At 38.0% G+C, this 24,268-nt stretch overlaps 1 protein-coding gene and 1 pseudogene across 5 annotated transcripts in view; both read right to left on the bottom strand.

Annotated features, from left to right (window-relative positions):
* Positions 1–2,115: 2,115 nt before the first annotated feature.
* Positions 2,116–13,737, bottom strand: LOC127171783 (C3a anaphylatoxin chemotactic receptor-like; annotated as a pseudogene).
* Positions 13,738–13,980: 243 nt separating this feature from the next.
* Positions 13,981–24,268, bottom strand: part of LOC127171563 (C3a anaphylatoxin chemotactic receptor) — a 45,239-nt gene continuing 34,951 nt past the window's right edge. Inside the window, exons 1-3 of one of the 5 annotated variants that reach the window (XM_051120286.1) lie at positions 17,249–17,293; positions 16,904–17,069; positions 13,981–16,705 (exon numbers count right to left, since the gene is read on the bottom strand). In XM_051120286.1, the coding sequence (XP_050976243.1) occupies positions 15,723–16,670 (948 nt within the window). In that variant the 5' untranslated portion in view covers positions 16,671–16,705; positions 16,904–17,069; positions 17,249–17,293 and the 3' untranslated portion in view covers positions 13,981–15,722. Of the gene's footprint in view, positions 16,706–16,903; positions 17,070–17,248; positions 17,294–24,268 lie in introns of those variants that run through there. The other 4 variants (XM_051120287.1, XM_051120289.1, XM_051120288.1 and 1 more) reach the window with 4 other exon arrangements.

Genomic DNA, 24,268 nt, shown 5'->3' with positions numbered 1-24,268 from the left:
CACTGGCCACTCAAAATCAAGTATTCCCAAATATCCAAATATCACACTGAATAATGTTTTTGTTCAAATTAAAAGACCATTTGACTGTCTTTAAAAAGAGAAACATGTTTAAAGTGGAAATGACTGAGATAAGGTTTTTCTTCTGAAAAATAGTCTAATATTGTATTTTTGCTTCTTTTATTTTAAAGTCTTGTGTCAAAAGCAACGAAATGAAGCAACAGTAAAGTGAAAACCATATTATAGCAAAACAATAAAATAATTGATGCCAATGTCATAAACAGTAAAATATTCAAATTTGGACTGATGCTAGTAACATAGCAATAGTATAGCATTAATAGCTATTCGTAGCAGTATATAGTCTACTGTATATACAGACCTTTGCATTCAAGACAGAATATTCATGTACATGCATGTTTGATCATGATGAAAATTAAACCACAAGCCCAGCCTGTAGACCACATCCCATCAATAGACACTCATTAACTTACATTAAAACTAGCATCAGTATTACAGATTGCAAGCTGCTTTTGAGCTTTCAGTACAAAAGAATAAAAACAATGCAAAAAAAAATTAAGCATTGTAATTAGGAATATCACTGTAACATTAAACAATATCATTTCTATGTTTTATTACAAAAGAAACCAAGTTTGAATAAATGAATTGATGCTTGATGAAAAAGTAAAAACTTAACATAACATTAACCTGCATTATTTTACCTATGAACAGGAGGTTACCTACAGTTAAACTGGAGGAACAAATGCATATAGAACATGTTAAGATTAGTTAAAAAAAAAAAAAATAAACCTTTTTTTATATATTATATCTCCATTCTGTTATCATTCACTATGAAAATTAACTTTATGGTCTTTAAAGTGAAAATATCAACTTCTGGAGCCCTGACTAGAGAAAACTACTATTAATACATCAGGCATTCAGGTGATAGTACAGACCTATTGTTTACAAAAATAAGGGCCATTGTACACAAACTGTACACCTTGTACCAACACTCATTGAGTTAAATCATCATGTTGGTGCTAGCAAAGCCAAACGCCATGGATTCGATTCCCTGCAGGAAATACATGACTTGGAAAAAAAAAAAAAAAAAAATCAGTAGCTTGAATGCAATGCCAAATACATGCATGTAAATAGATATATATGAGAATTAGCAATTCAATATGTAAATAAATAGGAATGTAGACCAGTTGCAAGTCAGTTGTGTTTATATAAAGTGCTTTTCACAAGACTTTATTTCAATGACGTTTTACACAAACATATAATGTTAATGTTTATAATATCTTAATAGTACATTATAGTCTAAATTTAGCAGTTTAGAGCTGGGCCACAATATACATTGTAAATTGTTTGAGTACAGTCTGCCGTGGGGAAAAAAAGGAAGTTGTTTGATAGGAAGTTACAGCGGTCAGTTTTGTTAGTAACTGTTAGCAAACGTGTCTGTGTCTAAAGATATAACTGATTTTTGTTTTTGCTTTTAAAGCATTATATCTGAATTGTATGTTTTTAAAGATGTTTAGCATTGAAATCATTTGTCTTAGAGAAAAGTAATGTTAGCACAATGAAACTACTGGGTGAGAAAACTATTCATACTAATTATGAACGATCTCCTCTCAAAAAAAAAAAAAACTAATTACAAGTGAATTGAATGTTTAATGAACATTACAATAATTATACATATAAACTTTATTATTTTTGTATTTAATATGTAAAACACTGTTTAAACATAATACACTTTGCTTTTAAGTTAAGTCCATAACACTGGATATGGATATAAATAATGCATAAGTAAAATAAGTTTCTTCATGACTTCAGCATAGAAACATACAAAACATACCACACATGTTGTTATTACTAAAATATTACAAACTTTTTTGCTTGTAAAAAAAAAATAAATAAAAAAAAAAGATAAAGCAGGGTATTCCATTATAATGATTTTAAACGTTTGCAACACAAATCACTTAAAATGTATAAAAATAGAAGAAGAAAAAAAACACAGGACTAAGGATAAGAGTAAGACCACTTGCTGACTTTGACTTGGTGACTTTTGAAAAATATCACAAATCGATCAGAAAACTCTGAATAAATGAGTTGATATCTTCACTACACTGACTGCATTTGCAGTGACTGGGTGGTTTGTGACATTTGTCTTCCTTCTTCAGAGAAAACTCTTTCAAAAACACGTCTTAGAGAAAGTTTAACATTGCTCTTAAAGTCCTGCCCGATGAAAACATACAGAATGGGGTTCAGACAGCTGTTGAAATACGCCAAAGAGATGGTCAACGGATACACTGCCAAAGCTGTCCAAGAACTTGATTCCTCTCTGTATATTATTTTCAAATCCACTATGTGATACGGCAACCAGCACAGAAAAAAGACCACGATTACAGCCAACATGATGCGAAACGCTCGTCCAGAGTGAAAATGCCTCCAGCCTAACTTGCGATGAATCCATAGCATGTTGTGATGCATATGAGAGGAACCAAAAAGCCAAACACAAATTTGACAATGCTTAACCTTCCATACATTTTATAACTGTCTACATCAGGTAGATGATACGGGCAGTATGTTGTGTCATTTAGTGTGTAAGTGTCTCTTAACATCATGAAAGGCAGACTAAGAATTAAAGCCAGAACCCAGGCCACTACACAGGACAGTCGTGCAATTAACAGACTGCGAGGATTTTGAGCCCAAACCGGTGTGATCACCTGAGTAAACCGATCCAGACTAATCAAGCTCAAGGTGAAAACACTGGCAAACATGGTGATGAGCATAATGAAGTGGAGAATCTTGCACATGATGGATCCATATACACTCAAAAAAATTACTCTTTGAATGAACATAAAAAAATCATGGAAAGGATTTCCACATGATTAACTTGCTTTATTTCAGCATTATGCAATTATGTTATTCCAAATTAATGTACTTACGTTGGGTCAACTTAATTTATTAAGTTTGATTCAACTTATTTACTATGGTTGGGCACAGCTTAATTTAATAGTGTCAGCCCAACTAATTAGCAATGTTTTGGACCAACTAATTTATTTAAGTTAGCCTAACAAAAGTGCTTAATGCTGAAAGAAAGCCATTTAATCACATGGAAATCCTTTCCATGATTTAATTACATTACTTCAAAGAATAGCTTTTGAGTTGAATAAATTAAAACCTTTTTAACAAAGTCTAATGGTGGAAACAACACACAACAAATGAGAAAAGGTGCAATCAAATTGTATTTCCAAAATTATAATGCACATTGTTTTACACAGTTGAATTGCTTGTTGATAACACAAGGAAATATATCTCAAGTTTGTTATGAGAATACAGGGAAATGGGCCCTCTCACTTGCATCCCACTTAATCTACTCTTAACATTTGCACTTTGTACATCTTGCACCTGTGGTTTTATGTGATTGTGAACTCACACAGAAGTTAATAAAAAATATTTACCAAAGTTAGAACATTTTTTGCATAAATATATATTTAAATTTTTTACATTAAAATATTTGAAACGTAGGGACATTTTTTAAACAAGTTTCAACAACGTCTACAGTATGGTTGGCATCAAGGGTAAAAACAAGACAAAGACATCTTAAAATAAAGTTTAACTCCCAAAATTTGTAAATGTTTAAACTAAAAATTAAACATAGCTTAGTCTTAAAGGGATAGGCTGAACTATCCCTGTAATTTTTTATGAGAAACTGAAAAAATAATTCAGCATACAGCTTTCCTTAAGTGCCAATAGACTGGACCTTGCATCAGAGAGAACATTTTTTAATAAAAACAGAGCACAAAAAACCCCCAAATGAACTCAACACTGATATGGGAAACGGGGCCCTGTCTTTATACTCACATTACCCTTCAAGATTTGCACTTACACCTGTAGTTCCTAAACAACAAAACAGAAGGTACAAGTTTTCTGGTGTAGCTTTTGCTATGGCGATGTTTCTTAACGGGAAAGCAGTGTTTTGAGAACTTGTGCTTTGTTGGATAGTTTGTTTGCATCCAATTCCATAATGATCTTCTGCAGAACCTCAAAAGTGTACTTGAGCTCCTGGGGGTAGCTCAGGTTTAGCGGGTAGACAAGCCCCAGCAACATCACCACAGCAAAAGCTACATTGCCCAACTCACTCATCACTTCCACCCCCTCCAGGACAATACCAACATCCGCGGTGTCATCGCCAGGCTCTGCACCTTCTTGTCGAATGACAAAGATTCCAAATACTGTCTCCGCTATGGCCATTTGAGTGCTTTCATCGACATCCTGTGACAAAAAATAAAATGAACAAGGACAAAGATTTTTTTTACTGATGTGCATTACATGCATATTTATAGCACACAATCTTTACAGTATTACTGTTAAACAGCTATCACTAACTTGACCCATATTCATAATAATGCAAATGTAATCAAATAGCCAATTGACATTAAAATTGTTTAGCTGAGTCGGTGAAATACTTCAACTAAGCCATACCAAGGGCCTGTCTGTTGTAATCATGGGTTCAGTGTTAGTTATTCCATTCGAATAAAGGTATATTGTCTTATTGAAGGAAAAAAAAAAGTATGGTGTGTGTGTGTTATTGTCTGAGAGAAAGACAAGGAGAGAGGCTCCCAAACCGGCCTGGTTATTTCCAAAAAGATCAGTAATAAGTTACTTTACCGCAAACAGACATTTGATACACTGTTTTTGTTCATGTATAGAAGAATTACATGATGAAAAAAAACAGGCCAAATAATTTTTATGTGGTAGTGAGTTTTTATTTAAAGGATAATTCTGGTATTTAGCACTTTGAGTCTCTTTTCTGGTTTATGGATGAACTAGAGTCGTGGACACAGAAATGTTGATGATGGGTCCTGTCTCGACTTTTTGACTCGTTTAGATTCGCCTTTGACCGCTTCAAAGTGGCTCAAAGTGTTCGTTGATGATTAAAAACAAATATATCGGCGCAATGTATGATTTCAATCCGTGATATTTGCTTATTTGTTATTTGCTATTTTCAGATACTTCACAACCGCGTATAAACTTCCGCTCGATATTTGAGTCTGAAGCGCAGTAATATCAACGAGCACTGAGTCCTCCAACAGAAATCAATGGGATTTTACAAAATGCCAAATAAAACACGACAGAAACTGTATTTCGCTACGCTACTTGTTTTTAATCATCAACGAACACCACTAACCACTCGGTGAGTTGCACAGTTTTGAACACGAACGTTAAGGGTTGTTTTATAGACATGTTTGTGAATGCTGGTAGACAGCCACTCTGAAGCGTTCAAAGGCGATTCTAAACGAGTCAAAAAGTCAAGACAGGACCCTTCGTCAACATTTCTGTGTCCACCACTCTACTTAGTTCATACTAAACAAACCAGAAAAGAGACTGTGCTAAGTCTTAGCGAAGTGCTAAATACTGGAATTAAGTCGCTTAATCATTCTCCTTTCACAAACTCACTTAACCCTAAATGTAATTGCGACATCCATCATTATCCAATTGTTTCCTGTCTCAGTCTGAGAAAGGTGAGGACTTCCCAAAAGTCGATGTGTTTATACCCTCCCCCTTATTTAAGTGACCCTACACAACAGCAAGTGACTTGATTTGGAGTGACAATTGGTTGTAAAGTTGTAGCAGGTAGGGGGCGGTTTGGGATTGCACTACAGTATGGTGCGTGTCACTAAGTGAGTGAGAGAAGATAGGTCAAGATAAGGCCATTAAAACTAATTTTAAATCTAATGGGAACACACAGGAAACCCCATCCACTCCAACTCTGATAATCTCCATAGTGAACACATAAATTAACATACCAGGTATTGCTTCACCAGCTTATCTGGATCTTCATTAAGGTACACGCAGAGACCTTTGAGGATGCATTCTCTTCTGACTTCAATAGTGTCAGTCTTAATATAAAGATCAAAGAAAAAAACAAAACACTATGAACACCATTTCAACAAACCAGCAGTGTAGGTTTACACACTTAAGAACTTTAAAATAAATTTACAGGAAGTCACAACATAAAAGTGTTTGCTACTTTGTGTTTTCCTTTAATCATTTCAAGCTTCAAATTAATGTATCTTAACCTACGTAACCTACCTGAAGATGTCACCTAAGACATAATTTTGCCTGAAATGTGTGAAGAACAGACCATTTCACTTTATATCATTCAAGTTTTACGATAATCACAGTGGCCAATGTGGTAAGAATACCTGCCATCTCCATTTAAGACGGCTTTTGAGTGCTTTGTCAGACGTTTATAATAGTATACAGTGCCAATACTTTTTCTGTGCTTCAAAACTGCATTCCAACAGATTGCAGAGTTTTATGATTTCAGAGCAGATTTTTCAGGATTTAATGATGCCCCTCACTCTTAAACAGATGACCCCTAATGGGGGAACAGATGTGGTGCTCAAAGTCATTTCTACAATGACCAAGTTTACATTGGAATCATACCTTGGTTATGGGTGCCATGATGGTCTTGATTTGTTTCCCTTGAACTCCACCTTTCTTGGCATACGCCTTCATCAGGTTTGCAGAGTGAACATCAAGCTCGGAGAAGAACTTCGACTGCAAATGGATCGTTGTGATTCTCTTGAACTCTGTACTCACCTACAAAAAACATAAAAAAGGTAGACAAAACTCAGTTACCTTTTTGGTACACATTTGAAATAGCAGTTCTATCTGTTCAAGTAATGTAAATGCATAATACATGTATTTATCTAAATATTAATTTACTTTGTCAGAAGGCCAGCAAAGGCTGCTATTGCTGGCCTTCAGTAAATCCTCATCAGTTTGAGTAATCTCAGATTCTGTCAACATGTATTGTGACACATCCAGTGCAGTCATTCTCTTACCTCACGCACATTGAAGAGAGCTGGCCACCTCATTTTGAAATCAGCTATCATGGGGGCCTCCGAAACTACCTCTTGCCTTCTGAGTGCAAAGGTCTTGTCCATCATTGCCGCCAACTTGTGCTCATTGTTTCTCTTCTTTACTTCTGAGAGGAGTGCCACTCTTATCTCTTCTAGTGTCTCTGGTGTTTCACCAGCCGGATAGGTGGGGCAGTAATTCACTTCGGCTTTTTTCGGCTTCTTTACACCATATGCAGGACTGCATTTGCTCTCAGGTTTGTGTGTTAAGGCATTCACAGTCACTTCAGGGCATCCAAGCCGTCGGAGTTTTGTTCGGTAGTTAGCAAGTTTATACTTCAAGCTTGTCTTCCATCCACCATACCCAGTCACTGAACCTGGCTCTTTTAAACATGGATTTGCAGTTACCAGAGCTTCTGCTACCTCATCAAACTCCCTGTCAGAGAGGTACACTTTGTACTGGACAATCGTTTCAGCTAAGCCATCAAGAACAGCAGATTTAAGTTTTGTATCAGGATTCAACAAAGCTCCAGTTTCTTTAAAAGCAGCATTGGCCCTGTCCAGCTGTAGCTGACTATCATAAGCAAACCGGGGCATGGGGAAGACAATGGGCCAAACAGTGGATCTCGAGGAGGTGGACTCAGGAGAAGACAATATGTCTGTATCAAATGAGCTACCAGCAGATGAAAGGGATGAGGAGTCATTCAGAGTGCGGGAGGCAGCAGCTGAGTAGAGAGAGGGTGGGGTGCCATCAGGCTGGGTAGGTGTAACCGAGTTAAAGATGACCTTGATGGAGCTTTTGTCCTGGATGTCTGACATTGAGACCAAGTTGGTGAATTCATTTCCAAACTCAACATCCATGAATTGAAGCCTGAAGTCCCCATCTACTCCACATTGTCTCTTAATTTCCTGTACGAGTTCAATGACAGTCTCTGGCATACCACCTGGAAGGATCAATCTCTGGGAATCGTTTTCTCCAAGAATGATTCTGAGTTTCACTGGAGCAGCCATTTCACGATTGCCTGAATGAGGATAGAGAAAATTAAGTTTAAACATGGGTAATCTGATTTTAAAACACCAATGAGTACAAAAGTAGGGAATGCCATGCCGATTTAATATGGCTATCAAAAAATCATGAAATAAATGAGAGAACTGTGATTTCATAATACCAAACTTATTCCCAAACTGTTTCAATTCCATTTTGCATTCAAATGAATGGGCTGTGATTATCAAAGCAGATCAAAGCAACAAGACCAGGGCAGCACTACCACAACCAGTAGGTGAAAAAAGACAAAAATGACAATGAGAAGGAGAGAGTAGAAAATAAAACGAGGAGGAGAATGATTTGAAGAAAGGTGCTGCTGTATGTGACTCTGTGCCGTCCCTCTGCTGTTGCTTTGGTCTGAATCTGTTCCAATTATGCTCCATTCATTTGAATATATGAAATCAAAATAAAGAGCTGGGAAATAAATGTGGCATTATGAAGTCACACTTCCCTGAAATAAGACAGTCCATTGAGATCCATTTAATATTAAAGAAAACAAACCTTATGTGTACGTATCTTTTTAATGTCACCAGTCTTAGAGGTCCAACAAAGTAGTCTGGCAAAGGGTAGTCATCGGCTAGTTCACCAAGTTCAATCAGTACAGTTTCTCTGGTAGGATATACACTCAGCTCAAACGCTCTGAAATGTTCCCTGTACCACCCAGAAAGCCTTCTAACCATGAAACACAGTCTCTCCTGAACAACACAAATCTGAAGAATCTCCCCAAAGTCAGGGAGTCCACTTGTAGAACCATGAGCAACTATCATCCCTTTTCTGAAATGTACACCTTTGCTTGACACACACTTGGAAAGGTGAACTTCAGTTGTACCAGGGAAGTTCTTTTCAATAGTCTGAGCTATTTCTTGTTTCAAACAATCCAGAGGCACTGTTGAGACGTTTGTAACCTCTAGGGATGTTTCTTCAAAACTGGATGATCTCAAGTGATATGAAATCATGAGCTGATGCTTAGTGGCTAGCGAGAGGGGCACATTTTTAAAGCAATTGGTGTGTCGCACAACCTGCTTAAAAAAACTGTGTTTGGCCTCAAAACGCATGGTCCAGAGGCACACAAGAGGCCCAAACATCCTTATCAGTTGAGGATAGTGCTCCAAATAATGATGTTTTGGGAGCAGTTGCACACCAGGGAAGAGTTCTTGGTACTTTTGTCTGTGCTCAGAAATTTTGCCCCCAAGATAGGCAATGGACTCATCTGTGTGTGTTGGAGCAACCACAAGCTCTACAATGTCTTTTAAGTCCAACAGTATTTGCCATGCCATTTCACCCTCAGGCACCAGGTGGCCAATTATTAATGGGAGTAGTCTTATTAGAGCCCAATTTTCATGGGCGTTTCCACCTATTGTAGCCCTAGTTGAAAAGGTGTGTGGGATCACATGTGGCCTATTTGTCTTGTCGGCCCACTTGTAAGGGAAGTGCAGGATGGATTTGTTGAGGGTTTGAAGACTGAAGTACTTCTTGGATATAAGCAATGCCAAACACCGTGCAAGCTCCACTGGCACTATGCCCTCAAACAGATCATGCATAATATCTGGAGGATAGCCTGTGTGAACGCTGAAGTGGGCAAGCGTTTTGGTGATAACACAGTGTCTTTTCACCCCAAAACAGCTTGTACCATTCTCCTGAGCTGAGGTCACATGAGAGTCATGGAGTTCTTTTGTCCTAAGGGTGAATGCACCTGATTTTACCTCTTTTGTTTGGATGTCTGTTTTTGTTCCTGTGCAAAATCGGCAGATATACCCACTAGAAAAGCTCTCATTAAAACCTGCAATACTGTGAGCCCCCAAGTTATCTGCTGCAACAACCTGAATCGTACCTTTAACAAATCTGCCAAGTAATGGAATGAAAACACCGTCTTGCTCCAGAGTTTTCATGTCTTGAAGAAGAGGATGTAAGACACGGTCAAAACCATACTCATTTACATCATCAGTTTTACACAACAATGCCAAGTAAATTGATGATAGTGATGAATATGAGCCTGGAGGCAAATTACTCAGAGTCCAGTAGATTCCACAAAGCTTATGTTTCCTGCGTGAAGTACCCAGAGGATTGCAGACCTCAAAATCATCTACATATAAACGTAATAATATCCTCATCTCATCCCCTGACAGAAAAGTGTTTTGCTGGAAGTGTGAACCATCCTGAGGAGATTTGTAAGTGTGGTGTTCACCACTCGCCATTTTACTCTGCTGTGCTCTGTGGTTTTCAACTACCCTGTCCACAACATCTTTCTTAAAGAGTTGCTGCAAAGACTTCAGTACAGGAACATACTGAAAACTTCTGTTTTCTTTGGCATCAAGAACATATTCAATGGGTTCTACAACGTTAAAGCTTTCTTTATAATACTTGTTGCGAAGATAAGTTGAGCTTAGGGGACCTCCCTTCTCTATGGCTTTGAGCAATGGATTAGAAGTGCAGAGAGCAGTTGCTACTTCTGTTACCGCAGACCTATCCGTTGTGGGACTATGTTTCTGAAATACCCCTTCAAGAATGTCAATGGAGAGGGGTAATGTTGCTGAACTTAAGTAGTGCAGTTCCTCTAAGAACTCATCAATTTTTTTGCCTGGGACATGTGCAAAATGCTCTAACTTAAGCAACGCTGCTGCAAAATTATTCTCAATTACTTCAGGCAAGTTATTGGTTACATCTACATCACTATTTGAACACGCACTGTCTTCTTCAACAGCAGAGTCATCTTGATTGCCTGCATCTTCCTCAGGATTATAAGAGGATTCTTGTGAAACTCGAGTGTTTCTAACTATGTCTGGCTTGAAATCTTTCAGTGTATGTCGACTGTGTTTCCTGTTCTTGTGAGAGTGAAATGTTCCGTATACATTTGTTTGAAAATTACAATCCCGAAACATACAAGGAACAGTTTCATTACTCTTCAAATGAGTGCCAATGTGTGAAAAATAATCCTTCTCTGTAGGAAGATCACTACAAGTGCACAAATGACAACTATATGTTGACAATTCCTGTAGCTCCTGGGTGTTTTGTTTGGGATGGACTCTACTTAAATGAATGTACAAAGCATTCCATGTCTTAAAAGTACATGGGCAGTTTATGTGTGGACATGGGTAACGTTGCATATGCCGGTGCTGAAGTCTAAAATGTTTTAGTAGGTCAGATCTACCGGACAGAGATAGACTACACGCCTTACACTTCCACATAAAATCTAAACAAACTGGGCAAATACAGGTTTAGCTGGACCCTAGCATCATAAGCATGTCAACATTGGAATCAGTCAGTAAGACAAATTCACTGTTTTAGGCCAAAAATATTCAGGTCTGGCAAAACTTACAAGTAACTATTGAAATCACAAACTTGATGATGGCCGATGACCCCCTTCACCAGTATTCATGTGGTTGGATGGCAGACAAGTGATGTTCTGAAAGAGATCCGATAAATTTACAACCATTAAAATATTTCGCCATGAGTTATGGAGAACAAAGATAAATGAAAGCAATAGTAAAAACATAATACAGGAAAAGATGAGCTGTTAAGAAGGAAACAGAAAACCCAATATTACAAAGACATCTTTACAGCTGTGGACTGCTCTACTTTTTTCAAAAAGAGAGCCCTAAAGTGCGTTCAGTAAACCACTATTTAATTAAAATGATTAAAATGAATGTGCATTTTTCTACTCGCTGTACCAAAAACATATCAAACTGTGACTTTATATATTTACTCAGCTGATTTGTGTACACTGTTACACCCCTAATCTGAGGGACATTATAGTGCAACAGTTGCGGTACAAAGTAGGAAAGAGTGCAAATATATAAATTAGAGATGCATCACTTTGCATCAATTTTAAATCAACGCCATACATAAAATGTATTTATCATAACACAGTTTAAATTTGATGTTATTTTCACCAAACCTGGTTTTCCATTAAATTAGGCAGCATATATTAATATTAAGTCAGACTATTTTCTTTACTTTAGGCAAAAATGCTGAGTAGAATAACATCCTTGACCATACTTCTGGTCACTTTTAAAAGCTAAGGAAGGGTGTATTATTCCATGGTATTCAAACCAATTATCTAGCCTTTCCAGGGTCAAAATTAAGGAAAATATACATACTGACCTAGTAAAATTAGAATCACTAGAACCTAAAATATATGAAAGTCTAATGTTATCAGTACATTACAGAAAATAATGAACTTTATCACAATATGCTAATTTTTTGAAAAGGACCTGTATGTTTTTGCGTACATTTCGACTACCTTTACCAGGGCTCGACTTTTTGACTCGTTTAGAATCGCCTTTGAACGCTTCAGAGTGGCTGTCTACCAGCATTCACAAACATGTCTATAAAACAACACTCAACGTTCGTGTTCAAAACTGTGCAACTCACCGAGTGGTTAGTGGTGTTCGTTGATTATTAAAAACAAATAGCGTAGCGAAATACAGTTTCTGTCGTGTTTTATTTGGCATTTTGTAAAATCCCATTGATTTCTGTTGGAGAACTCAGTGCTCGTTGATATTACTGCGCTTCAGACTCAAATATCGAGCGAAAGTTTATACGCGGTTGTGAGGTATCTGAAAAAATAGTTCCACTATAGCAAATAACACGGATTGAAATCATACATTGCGCCTATATATTTGTTTTTAATCATCAACGAACACCACTAACCACTCAGTGAGTTGCACAGTTTTGAAAACGAATGTTAAGGGTTGTTTTAAGTACATGTTTATGAGTGCCAACTATCGTCACGTATGTTAGCATGAATGTGCCAGCATAACATTAACGGCCTGAGTACAAAAATAACAAACAAGCATGACCAAATATTGCTGAAAATGATGGACAGTCTGCTGATGACTTTATACACATCGTTTTGTAGATGGATGAAAACAGATTTTATCTTACCTTTTCCAAATGAACTCCAGGCACGCCAGGTAAGTTCTTCATGTGATAATCTCGTTATTTTCCGAAGCCCGCGGTTTGTCATCTCGCGTGATCTCGCTAATCCATTTTCGGTGCAAGATCAGTCTGACTATATTGAATCACGTTATCTCAACATGACTGAATTTAACAAATGTTAATTTGTTGAATTTCATGCTTATCCTACATTATGTTATCACGTTCACCTTTGAAACATGAAATAATTTTGTTAAAATTACACGTTACGCTTGTTTTAATGTAATAACCAGCTAATTTCCTTTTTTTGAGTGTAGCCAGTGACCATCAAAAGCGCTCCTGGTCACGTAGTAAAGAGTGGAAAGGCAACACAAGAGATCAGCAATCGCTAGATTGAGAAACCCAACTGTATTAACGATCCTCTTCATCTTCAATCCAGCAACATATAAAACAAATGCATTTCCAGGAACACAGAGGACCAAGATCAGGTAGCCGAAGACCAGAGAACTTACTTTCATTTGATATAACAAAATATCATAATAATCCTCCATTGCTGTGATTGAGCTGAAGTGCCTGGTGTATCCTGCTAATATCACATATTGTCAGTGTAAAATTATAAATCATATTTAAAGTGTTGTGTTATATAAGAAACTTGACAAATAAATGAATATACAATTAATGCATTTAAATTATCAGCAAAGCTGAATTATTATTACAAATACGCAACTAAATAAATACTATTTTAGCATTACTTAAATGTACAAATAGTCTTTAAAATCATGTACATAACTCTATATTATCAATCATGACTCACATTGTGATGATTGAATTCACAATTATCCTGGTAAATGTTTTCTTCTGTAATGTCCAAGACTTTATACCACTTCTTCAACTTTATCACTTCATCAGGATCACCAACATTTCAAACATGGCTGAGTTGTGAAACATCATGACCAACTCTAAATAAAGCTGGCTAAGACTTCCCGTCACACAAGAGAAATCATAAATTGAAAAATACTGATGTCAGCTTAAAAATAGCAATTTAAAAAGTAAATAAATGTTGCACTTATACATACACAATTGTTTACAGCAATTTATAATGTTAATATAATATATAATATAATGTATTTGTTATGGAGCGAGGGAGATGGGAAGCGGGTGGATCCAAATGCATAACTTTATTTGAGCAAGACAGAGACATGGTCATAAAACAGGCAGGGTCAGACATCGGCAAACAGGTATGTAAGAGCAAGACAAAAGAGTAATCCAGAACAGGCGAGGGTCGGTCAATGGCGAACGTAATCCAAGGGGCTAGGCAAAAAGGGGTGTCCAATAAGACAGGCTAGAGTTCCAAAGGGCAGGCAGCGAAACAGACTGAACGAGAGAACAAGCAGAGAAACAAGGCTCAAATGACTAGATAACTTACAAAAGCTCCGTGCGAAAGTTAACACAATTCACAATTACTCGGCGAATATCACAAGGAAGTCCGAGGCTTATATACAGTGTCTGATTGGATGCATGTGATCAGCGCAGTGGATGATGGGAACATAGTCTGGGTGTGGTGCAACAGTCTGTGTAATGTGAAATGGCAAGGCGAGCGGACTGGCGTAGTATACTTGACAGTATTATTGGTTGTTAGTAATGTAATTTAATTTAAATATTCATGTTAATAATGATTTTATAGTATAGAGAGCTGGACAAGGATAGTTTACATTTGGTGATGACATAAATGATCAGTTAGTTGAGATTTCCTGTATAGTATTGCTTTATATGTATATGTATAACAGTTTTTACAATGTTATTACATTTGCAAAGTCTCATTTTTACTTTTTTTTTTATTCTTTATGCAAAATAGTTGTTGGTGGTTTGCGTTTTGAACCCAGGAACAAGCATGTTGTAGCCCCTACCAGCCGTTTGCTTTTGGCCTTAAAAAGCGAATTCTGTTAAAGAAAAGATCTCCCTTTGCATTGAACTTTACAGATGTTGCTTATGCCATAAAAATAGAGAATGGAATAGAGTGATCACACCCTGCTACATGTATTAAAGTGGAAATGACTGAGGTTTTTCTTCCGGAAAATAGTCAGCAAAACACACATCTTAAACAGTGACTGTGTCTAGTGTGTCTGTGTCTGAGTCTAGTGTCAAAAACAGTGACTCAAATTACTTACAGTTTGGTGAAATACAAAGGTCTGAAACCAAATGTCATCTGTCATGTTCACAAAATAAATACCAAAAGGGTGACCAGGACCCCAATACAAAGCAACTAACTAAAAAAAAACTAACCAAATGAGATGACATGAAATATGATTTGGGTTTAAATGGTTTCATTATGCAAGAAGAGAGAGTGATATGAGAGACATTTGAAAGGCTGTGTAAGAAAAGAAAAAGAGACAATGATCAATGATTGACGACAATTGTCATAAATGGTAAAATATTAAAATCTGGATTTACGCTACACACACACACACACACAGTAATAGTATAACATTCGTAACTGTATATACAGACCTTTGCATTTAAAACCGAATAAATAAAAACAAAAATTGAGCATTGTTAATCAGGAATCTCACTGCAACATAAAAAATATATATCTACGTTTTATTGCAGACGTTTTAGAACAGATCATTTTAGATGCGCTTAATTCATTTTATACCTTCCAGACAAAGAAGAAACCAGAGTGCACACTTCCTATTGAAAGATGTTTTGCATATCTTAAGTTTCAGTTTTTTAAAATAAATATTTTTGTCAAGATACTTCACATGAGTATTTGGTCTAGAAATTACTCTGAGGATAATACAAAAAAAAAATTAATCAAATTAGTCAAATTAATTGCATTGGCTAACAAAATATTAAAAGCAAGTGGAACAAATCCTGTTTGAAACGGCATAGGTTTGGCAAAAATACCTAAACTTTAAATGTATAATTTGATCTCTTCACTACACTGACTGCATTTGCTGTGGCTGGGTGGTTTGTGACATCTGTGCTCCCTCCTCAGAGAAAACTCTTTCAAAAACACGTCTTAGAGAAAGTTTAACATTGCTCTTAAAATCCTGCCCCATGAAAACATACAGAATGGGGTTCAGACAGCTGTTGAAATACGCCAAAGAGATGGTCAACGGATTCACTGGCAAAGCTGCCCAAGAACTTGATTTCTTTCTGTACGTTTTTATCAAGAACACTGTGTGATACGGCAACCAGCACAGAAAAAAGGCCACAATTACAGCCAACATGATGCGAAACACTCGTCCAGAGTGAAAATGACTTCTGCCTAACTTGCGTGCAATGAATCCATAGCATGTTGTGATGCATATGAGAGGAACCAAAAAGCCAAACACAAATCTGATAATGCTTAACCTCCCATACATTTTAAAACTGTCTTCATCAGGTTGATGATACGGGCAGTATGTTGTGTCATTTTTTGTGTAAGTGTCTCTTAACATCATGAAAGGCAGACTAAGAATTGAAGCCAGAACCCAGGCCACTACACAGGACAGTCGTGCAATTAACAGACTGCGATGATTTTGAGCCCAAACCGGTGTGATCACCTGAGTAAACCGATCCAGACTAATCAAGCTCAAAGTGAAAACACTGGCAAACCTGGTGATGAGCATAATGACGGGGAGAATCTTGCACATGATGGATCCATATGGCCACTGAAAATCAAAAGTGCTCTTGGTCACGTAGAAAAGAGCGAAAAGGCAACACAAGAGGTCGGCAATCGCTAGATTGAGAAACCCAACTGTATTAACGGTCCTCTTCATCTTAAATCCAGCAACATACACAACAACTGCATTTCCAGGAACACCGAGGATCCAGGTCAGGTAGTAGAAGACCAGAGAAATCACCTTCATTGGATAGTCCAAACTATAATAATAATCCTCCATTGCTGTGATTGAGCTGAAGTGCCTGGTTTATCCTGCTAATATCACATATTGTCAGTGTAAAATTATAAATCATATTTAAAATGTTGTGTCAGATAAAAAACTTGATGAATATATGATCAATGCATTTCTATTCTATCAAAGCTGAATTATGATTACAAATATGCAACTAAATAAATACTATTTTATCATTACTTGAAAGTACAAAAAGTCTTTAAAAAGTAATTATGACTCACGTTATGTTTCGCTTCAAAATTATCTCTGTAAATGTTTTCTTCTCTAATGTTCAAGACTTTATAACACTTCTCGACTTTATCATTTCATCAGATTTCATCAACATTTCAAACATAGTTGAGTTGTGAAACATCATGACCAACTCTGTGTAAAGCTGTTTAAGTCTTCCTGTCACACATGGGAATTCATAAATTAAAAGAAAAAAAAATTAATAATACTTATCTCAGAATAAAAATAGCAATTTAACAAGTAAATAAATGTTGCACTTTGTTGTATCAGCTGGTAATGTGCCATTTCCCAAACAATCTTACAGGAGGAATAATGAATCAGAAAAACTTGAAATTTACCTCGAAGATTTGTTTGCAGAGATGCTACACAAGCGACAAATCAAGTGGGATAAGAAAGAGGAAAGGAGGAAACGTCAGAGGGAAGGACGAGAGAAACCCAGAGGAGCGTCAGAGGATGATTTTTACACTAAGGGAACTGATTCGATTGATCAGAAAACAAGGAGACATAAACAAGAGGATAATAAAGCTAGTGAGGGAAATGATTGCTTTGAATGATTTTTATTCTGAATTGAATTCTGTTATGGAGGATCTGGAAACATTGAGACGTCAAACCACCGCTCTCACCTCTAAGGGTTATTAAAATGTGAAATGTGTGTGTGAGAGAGGTGAGAATAGCTCAAACAAAATGTTGTAAAAAAGATGATTACTTGTATTTTACTTTTCTTGGCTGTGCAAGATGTGTTACATTTAATTTGCAGAAGTATGCTATTGCTGCGCAGGAAAAAGATGTTTTGCTAAAGATACTAGAGGCTTTATGGAAGTTGACTAAAATAAAAATGGGTCTGTCTGATTGCAATTGAAGATAATGTGTATGTACAGTTTGAACTTGTGATACTCAGGTTGAACTTGTGACTTTCACAACATCTGAGCGAGTGTAAAACTGCACTTATCATATATTTAGGAGTTGTCATGGCAATAGGCCGGGGGGCCCCCACACACAAAAAAGAGTGATGTGATGTGTATGTACCAAATGTGTGACTTATATAGACATGCAAGGAGGAGACTTTGTGATGCTTATGGCAGGCTATAAAATGCCAGTGCTTGATCTTCTTCCTTGCCACACCTCAGGTGAAGACTTTCTCGCTGTTATTTTGAATTTATTGCTTATGAGTTATTGTTATATTAAACCGAAACCATATCAAATGGTGATTCTCTTAAAACATGACTCAGAGTGATTTATTTATTATAACCTATTATCTGAACCTGAAAGAACCTGTTTTTGTTCAAATTAGAAGACAATTTGAATGTTAAATAATAATAATAATAATAATAAAAGAGTAATTTTAAATTAAAACACACTTATCAAATCTTTAGCTGTAATATCTTCTTGAGATGATATGCTCTGCAGTCATGTGATATGTGGCATAAAAACAGAGAATGGAATAGAGTGGTGACAACCTGTCACATATTAAAAAGAGGAACATGTTTAAAGTGAAAATGACTGAGATAAGGGTTTTCTTCTGAAAAATAGTCTGCTTATTCTGCTTATTTTTGCATCTGTTCTTTTAAAGTCTTGCGTCAAAAACAGTGACTCAAACTACTTACAGTCTGAATCCAAAAGGTCATTTATTCATATGGAGTTTTTCTCGAGTGGTAGAGATGTCCAATTATTTATTAAAATGTTAATTAGTAAACATAAGAACTGTTTTCACCAACTTAGAATTTAATATCTAACTTGATTAACTGCCGAGATTCGATTTTAGTTGAGCGATGGAGCACAGAGTCAGGATCCTGGACCATTGAGATAACCACACACAAAAAAGGTGTAATTCACTCAAAGGCATTTATTAAAGGAAGACACCAACATTTTATATGGTAAATATGAAGAAGTGAAATCAAACATCACACCCTTCAGGAAACAACAGTACATCATGTCCTATGAGTCTCTAGGCTAGACTTATGTCATGTCTACTTTCCAGGTTAGTATGAGAAGGGCACAGGAGGTCAGGATTGTTACAATCTCACAATGGCCACTTTAAGACAGAATGTCTTACTTAACACTCCTGTGCCTCGTATAAAACAATCGTATTAGTATTCACATTAGTAATGGTATTAATGTCACATCATCATGGAACAAAACAATCACATTCGTATTACTGTTAAATCAAGATACACATGAATATGACTAATATCATTTGCAATTGAATACATGTAATCATCTGGAATATCTTTCTGATTATAATGATATAAAATGCTGTAATCATTTCTATGATTATATCAGTAATCAAACAAAAATCAGACTCAGTTATACTTCATTTAAACTGCACTTTCCGCATTCCGATTATACTCTTCAGGCTCTAACTGATACACACGAGCATACGTATTGTAATCATCTTCATCTTGTTCAATATTAGGCCTTGGATCTGGAGCTGGTGGACGAGCTCCTTCTCGTCGCGCACTGAGCATAACTTGATAAGTCCCTCTCGTTGTAAGCGAAGTAATAGTACGCATAATAGAATTGTTGATACACTGAATTATACATGGAGCGATCAACAACACAATGAACAACAAAACAATAATCGGTATTACAGTGGTGAAAATCCAGGTTCCCCATCCACCCCAGAGGCTGTCCAGCCAGCTAAACCAGGAGTCATCTTTTCTTGGCTCTGGGATGGATTCCCTCATGTGAGTTAGGATGTCTGTGATGTTATCTGAATTGTCTGGAATATAGAAACAACAAGATACCCCCAACATTTTACAAACTCCCCCTTTCTCAGAGGTCAACAGATCAAGGACCAATCTATTTTGGATAACTGCTTCTCTCATTTTCTTTAGCTCGTCAGTGATTAGCCCTAATGCATGAGCGGTATCATTCTCCAATGACAAAACCTGCCATGCTAACCCATTGATTTTATTTAAGGCTACTGTTGTCCCTACTCCAGTAAAGAATCCCGCTAAGGACCATCCTATATTTTCCCCTGGAGTTGTCCATGGATCCACTGTCTTATACCCGTTATATCGCTTAGGCATGCTATTTACATCTCGTTTCTCTCTGCTCTGTTGTGCAGCACTGCCCATGATAGTCTCACTACCTCTTTTTACCAATACTGTGGTTCCTGTGGAGAGTAGAGCAGGATAACAACATCCACGCCAATCTCCTTCATCTAAGTGATAATAAGCCATTCCTCCACAGGTCCAAATCATCCCTGGTGCACTATCAAGATGTGAGAACGGACACCCAAAATGCTCTACTATCCCATTTTGATACTTAACAGTGCAATTACTCTTACTCTGAACTGTGTTATCCACTGTTATGGTGGTTCTGCAATCTGACATCCCCACATAATGTTTTCCCTTAGTTGCACAAATACATAAATCTGCAAGGTGTGACTGCACCTGAAATGCTGGTCCTTTAAAAGGTAGGCCTGGATATGAACAATTATAATCTTTGAGCGCAAACCTCAGTGCCCTATTCGCTCTTATGTTATCTGCCATCTGCATTATCACAGTCATCTGTTTTGGCATATCACACTTGTTTTTCTCAGGGTGTAACATTTCTGAGGTTATTTGTTGTGTTTTCCACACTGACTGTAACTGCATACAAATCCAACAATCTCCTCCTACCTCATTCTTCAAAACACTTCTTTGCAGTAGTGCCAATGCACATGCATAATTTCCTTCACACTTAGCTTTTGCTGCCCTAACTTCCTTCATACCAGCATTCATACCTGAATTCATAATAAATTCTATATCAGTTGGTGAAACATCACGTGGCGTATTAACTGGATTTGGAAAAAGTCCCTTCATTACCTCTCGTATTTTCAGGTCGGGTTCTGGATGGATTACATTAATCTGTACTTCTTGGTAAGCATCCCTATTTTCTCTAGCCCATGCACAATAATATAACCCAGCATCAGTGAACTTAACATTGTATATAGTAACGTTTAACAAGCACATATGTTGTATCTTCTTGTCCCAAACAATCTTATCGACTATGCTCACTTGAAATCGTCGATCTGTACCCTCTAAGACCTCTTTCGTCAATTGAACAATAAGTTCATCAAATGCAAGAATAGCTTCTAGAATTGAACACTGCGTGAAACTCTCTAGTGGCGGATAATCCATCAATTTGGCCCTTAATGCGTACAGGGTTATATAAGGAGTTAGCACTGTTTGGCTCAATGGGCCATCTACCTTCTAGCCTTGGATAACCCCCACCTCACTATAAGAGGTAGTTCCCTCCTCAGCTTAATCAGTGTTTTTCCTCCTACCTGTTAAGCATTAAGGTGAATCCCCTTTTCAGGATTCAATTTTAAATTGGAGCTTTCCTGCTCTCCTGTAGAATACTGCTTTACTCTTGAGGCGTGTATCCACTGTGGCTGGTAGTCCGTCAGAACTCCCGTCCTGGTTACTGCAATCACGGTGGCTGGTCCTAGATACTTCGGCTCTCCTATCCTCGTCGGCTTCAGACTTTTGATCAGCACACTCTGGCCTGGAACAAAAGGATGAGTAGGTTTTTCTGAGGGGAGAGGGAGACACAAAGAAACATCAGCACATATAGAGTTAAGCTTTTCTATTAGGGAAGTCACGTAGTCCTCCTGTATCACCTCCAGGTCTCCTAAGGAAGCAATGCCTGCGCGGCCTTTGACCCATGGGGTCGGGAAAGGCCTACCCATTAGTATTTCAAATGGTGACAGTTTAGTGGTGGAAGATGGAGTCATTCTTATTTCTGTTAACACTGCTGGTAGCAAATCTACCCATTTTTTCCCCGTTTCCAGGACGGCTTTTGTCAGTCGTCCCTTAATGGTTTTGTTTAAACGTTCCACGTTTGAACATGATTGCGGATGGTACGGTATGGAGAAATGCCAATCGATGGACAATGATTTGGCCAAAAACTGCGTTACCCTGGACGCAAATGGCGTCCCATTGTCACTCTCAATTGTAGTAGGTATACCAAATCTGGGAATTATCTCTTTAGTTAGAATTTTGACCACGGTCTTAGCGTCCTCTTTTGCACATGGGAACGCTTCTGGCCACTTTGAAAATCGGTCTACTATAACCAGAAGGTACTTTAAATTACCTATTGGTGGCATATGTGTAAAATCGACCTGTACATGCTGAAAAGGTGCTTCTGGGTGTAGTAATGCTTCATGTTTAATTGGCCTGTGCGGATTTACCTTAGCACACGTAAGACACGAGTCTAGAATGAGCTTGGCTGTTTTATGTACATCTGCGATGCAGTACAAACGATTTATTACTTGTACTACTTTTGCACAGCTTGTATGCGACAAACCATGGTAATGCCTAATGAGGATTACCAATCCTAACTTTGGGAGTGCTATTCTTCCCTTTTCATCTCTCACAATACCATCTTTGTCTGGGGCACACCCGTGTTTACTCCAATGTTCTAAGTCAGTTTGTGTTGGTTGACTTTGCAGAATCTTAATGTCAATTTCAGGTACATTAGTTATGTGCACAGACATAGTTACCTGACTTTTGTTACCCATATCAAATGGAGGTTTAATCTGGGCTTTTGCCGCTTGCTTTGCAGCCTCATCTGCTTTTCTATTTCCTACAGCTTGTTCATCATCTCCTGCTGCGTGACCTTTCACTTTTACAATGGCCACTTCGGCAGGTAGCTGTACTGCTTCAGTTAACTGTCCTATTAGGTTTGAATGCGCTATTGGTTTACCATCTGCTGTCTTAAAATTCCTAGCTTCCCATGTCCTGGCAAAGTGATGCACTACCCCCCATGCATACTTTGAATCAGTATAAATTGTTACCCGTTTTCCCTCCATCAGCTTACATGCTCTTATTAACGCTACCAATTCTGCAGCTTGCGCTGAATTATAGTCTAAGGCATAAGCTTCTATTGTTTCCCCAGTTTCTGACACCACAGCATACCCACAAAGGTAGACACCATCAAAAGGTTTTGAACATGATCCATCAACATATATGTGCTCCCCCCCATCCAGGGGCGAATCCAAGAGATCGGCCCTGGAAGAACATGAGGAAGTTAATTCAATGATACAATCATGACTTTCATTACCATCTATCATGTCAGCCATTCCAAGAACCCCTAATAAAGCAGGATTAATTGATGATGTTGGCTGAATGGTGAGGTTTTTTGTGGCCAGCAGGATTGCCTCGTAGCCTGAGCGTCGTTGCGCTGTCATGTGTGTTGCGTCTGCATATTGTGTAGGATTGCTCCCACCTGATGTGAAGTATATACAATCATTGGATGCGACAGAACAATCTTCTCAGCCATCTGCACCACTATAGCAGCCGCTGACACAGCACGAAGACATGCTGGCATGCCTGCAGCTACATTATCCAATTTTTTAGACAGGTAAGCTACAGGTCTGTAGGTGGAACCATGCTGTTGCAGCAGGACACCCATGGCCACCCCCTCCGTCTCCCGGACATGCAAATGGAACTCCTTTTCAAAACTGGGGAGACCGAGGCTAGGAGCCGTGGTGATGGCCTTCTTCAATGCCGCGAAGTGCATTTCTGCCTCATCAGTCCAGTTCAACAGCGTTTTAGGTGGAGCTTTGCGGTCGATTAGACTTCTCAGATACTTGTCATGTATCGCACAGTCAGGTATCCAGGATCTACAATAGTTCACGAGTCCCAAAAAGCTTTGAAGCTGCTGCACAGTTTGTGGGGACTTCATCTTCCTGATCATCTGGACCCTGTCAGTAGAAATTGCTCGCAAACCTGGCATTATTATGTGTCCCAGGTATGTTACCTTAGGCTGGACCCACTGGAGCTTTTCTTTCGAGGCTTTAAACCCAGCTTGTGCAAGGACGTTGCAGACGATGATGGAGGCTTTCTCACAGTCCTCACGCGTTTCCGAAGAAATGATCAGGTCATCTGCGTACTGGAGGACACAGACTGTGGAAGGCAGGTCAGTCATTTTGGCCAGTGTCCTTTGAACAGCCGCCGAGAAGACTGCGGGGGAGTCCACATAGCCCTGAGCAAGGCGTGTCCACGTATATTGTGCATTTTGGAAAGTGAATGCTAGAATCGGCTGCGTCTCTGGATGCACAGGTACAGAGAAGAAAGCTGCACACAAATCAATGACCGTAAAATAATTATGCGTACATGGTATAGAATTGATAACAATTGGAACATCAGGCACAATTGGTGCTAATGGCATTATCAATTTGTTTATGGCCCTCAAATCTTGAGTCAGACGCCATGTTTTTCCATCAGCTTTTACCACCGGATTAATTGGTGTGTTGTATGGCGAATGAGTCGGCACGAGGACACCCTGCTGGACAAAATTGTCAATCAATGGTTTAATACCAAGTTCCTTGTCTTTAGACAAAGGATATTGCTTAATGTAGACTGGCTGTT

The sequence above is a fragment of the Labeo rohita genome, chromosome 10, assembly GCF_022985175.1.
Source record: "Labeo rohita strain BAU-BD-2019 chromosome 10, IGBB_LRoh.1.0, whole genome shotgun sequence".
Taxonomy (NCBI): domain Eukaryota; kingdom Metazoa; phylum Chordata; class Actinopteri; order Cypriniformes; family Cyprinidae; genus Labeo; species Labeo rohita.
Note: the sequence above shows the minus strand (reverse complement) of the source record. Positions and strands in the feature narration are given on the sequence as shown.